General features: G+C 38.4%; 1 protein-coding gene across 1 annotated transcript in view; it reads left to right on the top strand.

Annotated features, from left to right (window-relative positions):
• Positions 1 to 2419: 2419 nt before the first annotated feature.
• The window catches only part of LRRC72 (leucine rich repeat containing 72), a 72452-nt gene continuing 67666 nt past the window's right edge, over positions 2420 to 7205 (top strand). Inside the window, exon 1 of the mRNA XM_006832290.1 lies at positions 2420 to 2569. Coding sequence (XP_006832353.1) covers positions 2420 to 2569 — 150 coding nt within the window. The remainder of the gene's footprint in view (positions 2570 to 7205) is intronic.

Here is a 7205-nt window from a genome sequence, read left to right as displayed (position 1 = left end):
ACTCAAAGATTTGATGGGAGTTAGGGGTCCTCTTTATTTTTATATTATGACAAGATTGATTGTAAAGGCGAATGCACGTTTTACATGCATTTTTAAAATTTCAGACTGGATTCCTCAGGCTATGATCCTACCTTAAATGTTCTCATTCTGTTAGGGGTATTTCTGGTGTAAAAATTTTAAATGCCTAAGAAGGACATCTTATCCCAAAAGTGTTTTGATTATCTTGACATGTCATAATTAGAATTGTACTGTTTTAGCCTTTGTTCTTGTTGTTAGCAGCTGTCCAGTCAACTCCAATTCTTGGTGACTTTATGTACAACAGAAGAAAACTTTGCCTGTTTCAGAATTAGCAACTTGTTTGAAGCCATCATATCTACAATTGTGCCATTCCGCCTCAGCAAGGGTTTAACACACTCTCATTGGACCTTTACATCTTGGTAGTCATGATGCTCTGCTCTATAGCCTGATGGTATGTATGCTCAAAGTAAGCCTGTCAGACAATGTTTTGTTGTGATCCATAAGGTTTTTATTGGCTAGCTTTTGGAAGTAGATGGGCAGACTGTAATTCCTAGTTTGTCTTAGTCTGGAGCTTTGCTGAAGCCTATCCACATGGAAGACCCTGCTAGTATTTGATTTAACAGTAGCATCACTTCCAGCATCCCACTAACATGGCCACAACAATACAACAGACTGACAAATAGGTTGTAAATTTAAAATTTTTCTTGAAAATGAAAAATACTAAAACTTTATCATTTGTTTCTTAGTTCCATTGCTAAGAAAAAGGTGGGTTTATATTCTCCTTTCTTCTTAATATATATGCAAGGTAAAAAGGATATACATTAATGTGAAATATAAAAGTATCAAGAATAAAATGTCAGTAGAAACGAACTAGCTAGTAGTTTACTTCTGTTAGATGTTCTCTAAAGGCATTTTGCATGTTTCTAAATATCTAAATATCTTATTTGTGTAGTATACAAATGGAACTAATATATATTTTTACTTTTTCATGTAACATTTTTGTGTATAATATATGAAATTATATTTTTAACAACAAAATAAGAGACAAGAAGCAAGTGAATTATTGTGTACTGTCTCAGTGAACCTTTCCTTTCACTTATTTTTATTGCTGTGATAAAAACCATCTAAACAGTAGTTCTCAGATGGTTATTTTCTTTGTGATTACTTGAAGAACTTCAACCTCCTCTCTTTGTAGTATTTTATGAAAATACAGAAATAGTGTGTACGCGATTTCTCTACTGAGACATTTCTTAATACTCTATTCAACACCAGTCTTCTCAAATGAAAGTTGTCTGACGCATTAAAAAACAAACAAAAACTACACTTATTTCCCAAACTTCAAGTTGAAATTTAGAGCCAAGAAACCAACTTATTTAATTCAATTAACACTTATTGTGTGACATGTGTTAAGTCCTGGCAGAAGGCAGTAGTGACTCGGACAGGATCCTGACTCCTACATTTCCCAAGTTAGAGAGGAATCAGAATCAGGTAATTAAGAATATACGATAGTTTATGCTAGATATGCTAGATGTTCCAATAGAGCTAAGGGAATCATCAATTAAAAAAAAAGACTAACTTCAGGATTGGAAAAGATTGGCTAAATAGTGGATCAATGTAGCTCTTGTATATCAGCAGAACAGTTTCTGGATAGAAGATCCAGCAACTGAGCTAATATTACCCTTGCTCTTGGGCAATCAAGAGAAAACCTTTTTTCTGTTTTTATGTACACCAGAAGTCTTGGGGTTCCTTAATGCCAGCATTCTCATCTCCACCACAAGATAATGTAGGGTGAGGCAAATGAGGCATTTACTCCATTCAAAATAGAAAAGAGGTGCCAAAACACTCAGTAATCAAGATTAACATCTTACTCAATTTTAAAAATTAATACTAAAACATCCATTACCAAAATATGTCAAATTTTAAATTAAGATAGCTTGAATAGTAGTGATTTTTTTTTCTTTGCCCCAGATTCCAATATAGCTCCGCACAGCACTGATTTGTCCCCATACTCTACAAATGACTTGTAGTAACAGAGACACATATAAGTTTCAGAATATCTGAAACTCTGAATATCAGAAAATGTTGATACTGAGAACTCAAAGCTAAGACATAATTCTTACTAGATGACTGCAATTGGCGTCCTCTAGCCCATTCTGGGTCTCTGCCATAGCTGACCATTCTCTCTCTCTCTCAGGCATCCACAAAGCTCGTCCAAACCACTCAGAAGAAACAAGTGTGTCAGAGATACAACGCAATGGGTGAGGCCGGGTCACACACGCAAACGTCACAGAAGTCAGGCTTCAAACTCTTCCCAATTTGGCATTTAGTCACTAACGGTAGAACAGTAAGCCTTGGATCAGACCTGGAGGATCGTGGGTGCCTCCTCCAGCCCTGAGTTCTCATGACTCCGGACCCAAATGCCCAGTCCCACGTCCCCGTATACTCAAGTCCAGCGCAAGCGCCGGGTACCACCCTGGAAAGCAGCCGTCAGGTAGGTGGAACCCCCTTTCTCCAGACCACGAGCCTCTCCTGCTTCCTGTCCCAAGGCCAGGTCAGTGGTGTCAGGGGTCCCAGGAGAAGGGAATAAGCAATAGCAGACACCACCCCAGCTAGAGAGAAAGGTGAGGTCCATAATCTACTGATTAGTATTTGGGGCTTCCCCCAGTGTGGCGCTGTAGGATAAGCACTGGACCTCAGGTCGTTTAAACTGCAAGGTTGGGGGTTCAAACTCACCAGCTGCTCCTTGGAAACCCTATGGAGAGTTGCTATTTGAACTGACTTGAGGGCACTTTAACAACAATAACCAAGTGTTCCGTATTAAGATTTTTACTGACTTTTCCCCACTTAACATCTGCTGTATATATAATTATAGTGGTTAAGCGATTGAGTAATAGGTCATAAATTTGGAGTCCTAGATTATTAATTCCCAAAGGGTTTAACAGCATCTTTAGCAGTTACGGGTTTCCCGGCCCTCGACCTCCCCACACTCGAAATAAGAAAGTGAAGCGTTCCTAAGAAACCTTTTGTATACTAAAATAAGCATTACAAAAAAAAAAAAAAAAAAAAAAACCAGAATAAAAAAATAACCTAACAGATCATACCAAATAATATGTGAAAAACCTAAAATAACACTAACACATAGTGTTCACAGACACAGTTAAAAGCTATGACAAATTGATGCTGAGATGTTGAGTGTCCTCCCCAAGAAAGAAGTTTGGCGACCATGCTCCCTGGAATACACGCTGCCTCTTTGATTACTGGTGGCTTTCTGAAAAACAAATGCCGAAAATTAGTTTTACATTTCACCTTTTTTGGTAAAAGTAAAAATCCTTTTCAGTTTTCTTTTGGTGAATGAAAACAAGTACTAATTTACGTAGGACTTTCTTAAAAGTGAAGTGGTGTGACCGGAACTTCAGAAAAATGGGAAATCTGTTCATATAGTCCTGAAAGTTATTACCCATACAAATCAACACATTGAAAAGGCAAGGTTATTTGAAAAATAGTACAAAGACTTGAGAGCACTTAAAGTAATGGCTAAGGAGTGATGGAATGGAGGAAAATCTCAAAGCTGTGTGAAATACTAGCAAAGTGTTCTAGAGTTCTCAGAACTTGTCTGGAAAGGTTTGGGGTTATTATGATTAAATAAGACTGAGAGTTCTGTAGAATTAAAGCTACATACACTATGTTCATGAGTCCTGGTGTGGCACTGTGGGTTAATGTGCCAGATTGCAAAGCTGTTTGAACTGCAAAGTCGGTGGTTCAAGCTCACCAGCTGCTCCTTGGAAACCCTATACAGGGTCACTATGGGTCAGAATTGACTCAACGGCACTTAACAACAACACTATGATCAAATGTGTGTGACATGCAATTACAGGGCTCTGTCATTACAGTATCATCAGAAAAGATACTTTCTCTCTTCTACAAATTTTTATACAGACTTAATTTTTTAGAATTTAATAAGCCCACAATTATCTAGATCCTGGCATTGGGTTACTATTACCTTTCTCTGTATTTGAACTCTCAATTTCCAATTATATATTGCTTTTTACTTCCCTGTTATACCAACCAATTAACGTGCATCACTGTATAATGATTTAGAAATGAGTTTATCTCCTCACTGGGCTCCTGAGATTATGCTTCAAATTCAGTATCTCTTCTGAGTAACATCCTCTTCTACCCTATGTAACATTTTGCACTGTGGGGTCAAATTTTACCTTCTTGGAATTCCTGTTCTTGGTTCCCACAGTCCTTTTGCTTTTCCCTTTAACTTTACAACCATCCCTCCTCTAACTTATAATCCTACTTGTATAAGAGACAATAAGATACCCCTCTAAGACTGAAATCCAAAAGGAACACATGAGCAGACATGGAAGCTTGCTGGTGCCCATGTTGGTGCCTACTGGTGAGTGGAAGAGGGGGAAAGGCAGCAATGAAGAAATGGGCTGAGTTCAACCACGTTCCACAGACTCCCGTTGACCTAGAGATGAGAGAGAGAAAAGGAAGGGCTGGTTGGTCCAAAGTGTAGTGAGACCTGGGACACCTGAGCCTATGGACAGGGACATAGCCACAGAGGGCTAGAGCTGAGAGTGAAGCATCCAGCTGATATGAAGTGAGAGGAGTTGCACAAGAACACCCACACTTGTATATAGTACCCATTTGACCTAGCCTCAATGGCTTGATAATTAGAACTCAACTAGAGGAAGATTTAAAAAAAAAAAAAAAGAACAAAACAATTTTTGATAAAGGAAATGAGGGTAAGTTGCTACAATTTGATGAATTTGAACTATATTCATGGAGGTAGTAACTCTACTAACAGAGAGGGAAAGAGTCTTCACATCATGTATCAATGCTATTCCTTCTGTACACAGGGTAGATAGGGACAGGCAACTTAGACATCAGCTACCTAAAATGAGGGGATGATAAAGGCACGAAGTGATAAAGGTTTCTAGGGGGAATTTAGTTTAATAGTGTGTGTGGGAAGAAAGAGTCCCCACTGAATAGTATTCGTCTTGTCTACATGGGTCTGGTGATAAGAGATGGGGATAAGATTCTTATGTTTCAATAGTGAGGAATTGTTATCAATGACTAATAGTGACTGTCACAATTGTAAATGTGGACGTTTTGTAACAAACCAGGGAATAGTTAATCTTACAGTCCAGAAACAAAGGACCCTAGGACCATCAAGGGAGATGAGCACAAGCAGAATGTGAGACCTTATCCAGAGAAGCTGTGACACCAAAGATGGAGGCAGAGATGGGGACATGGCGAGAGGGAGCAGCTGAGGACTCTAGATTGATGGGAAGAGAGGCACTAAGAGATGGTGGCCAGGAGGCAGGCTTACAAAATGTGTCTTTTGGTGTGGTGTAAATTATGATATATGCCTGAGTGTTCAAAAAAAAAAAAAAAGCTAAAGTGAATAGAGAGAAATACTGTTAACTGATGATACAGGGAGGGGATTATAATCATTGCAATAAAACAAAGTGTATGATTTGTTGAATGTAAACTGATGATCTGCCCTGTAAACTTCCACTCAATCCACAATAAATACTTTTTAAAAAATAAAAAAGAAAGAAAAAGAAACAATAGATAAATGTAAATAATTCACAATGATCTTACCTTGACCCCAGGTCTTCTTCTATGTTGACATGATTCACCAGAACTCCATGTCCACCCTAAAATCTCTGATTTCACACTTTTTTGGTAGATCCTTTGACTTGTAAATTCCATTACAGCCTCAAATTCAGCTTTTCTCACTTAAATTCTTCTGGCAGATTATCCGATAAGCAAGGTAAACATGGGTGTGAAACCCTTGTGAAACTGTTCACTACAAATTAATAAGGAAGCACAACTAAGCCTGTGTTTCACTTGCATGCTGGGTTCTCTGTATCTGTCAGGGATTGTAAATGTTAAGAGTCTGTGATTCTCTAGGAAGATGCTGTGGGGTAGGGAGACAGACAGATAGTAGCTAACCAGTCTCCCTTCTATCATCACATCATTTCAAAATCATCACCTGTGACTCCTCTTGTCTTTATTCTCTGCCTCCAGGGATTTGCCAGTTCCTGTCAGTTCTCTTTATACACCCTGTCCTATTTGTTCACTGCTCATTCCCACTTTCCACTATCCTGGTCTAGGCTCATTAGCTCTCGCCTTGTTTTACCAGAGGCTGACTTACTCTATAGTTTCTCTTTGCACCCCAGGCCATCTAAAATTAAGTTCCCGAGGTCTAGATTTATTATTCCTTTTCTCCTTGTCAAATTTCTGCAAAATCTTCCTGTCGTCGCTAGGTGCCACCACATCAATTCCAACTCAGAACAACTCCATATGACAGAGCAGAACTGTTCCATAGGGTTTTCTAGGCTGTAATCTTGATGGGACTAAATTGCCAGGTCTTTCTCTCATGGAGACACTGGGTGGGTTTGAACCACCAATCTTGGGCTAATAGTCAAGTGTTTAACCATTAAGCCACTAGGACTCATTAATCCAATTCTGAGTTGCTCAATAGTTAATTCAGCCCATGATTTTAGGTTATCTAGAAAGCAGAGGCACACACACAAAGGCATAAAAAATAGTTTTCAAATAATTTAATACTCAATATTTATTAAAAATATCGATGAGGTTGTCATGGAAAAATCAGGACTTTGCTGAATTTTTTACTCCATTTATCATGTATCAATTTCTGCATGTTGTTAAGTGCCATCAAGTTGGTTCTGACTCACAGTGACCCTATGCAACCAGAACAAAACACTGTGAAATTAAGAAAGGTGTGCAACAGGGTCGTAATCTTTCACCCTACTTATTCAACCTGTATGCTGAACAAACAATCTTAGAAGCTGGGATATATGAAGAAAAATGTGGCATCAGGATTGAAGGAAGACTCATTAACAACCTGTGATATGCAGATGATACAACCTTGCTTGTTGAAAGTGAAGAGGACTTAAAATATTTAGTTATGAAGATCAAAGAGCACAGCCTTTGGTATGGATTCCATCTCATTGTCAAGAAAACAAAAATCCTCACTAATGGACCAATAAACAATGTTCTTATCAATGGAGAAAAGATTGAAGTTGTCAAGGACTTCATTCTTTTTGGATAAACCATCAACACTCATGGGCGCAGCAGTCAAGAAATCAAATGATGTACTGCATTAGGCAAATCTGCTGCATAAGAACTTTGTAAAGTGTTGAAGA

Source organism: Chrysochloris asiatica, unplaced genomic scaffold, assembly GCF_000296735.1.
Source record: "Chrysochloris asiatica unplaced genomic scaffold, ChrAsi1.0 scaffold00006, whole genome shotgun sequence".
NCBI lineage: Eukaryota > Metazoa > Chordata > Mammalia > Afrosoricida > Chrysochloridae > Chrysochloris > Chrysochloris asiatica.
Note: the sequence above shows the minus strand (reverse complement) of the source record. Positions and strands in the feature narration are given on the sequence as shown.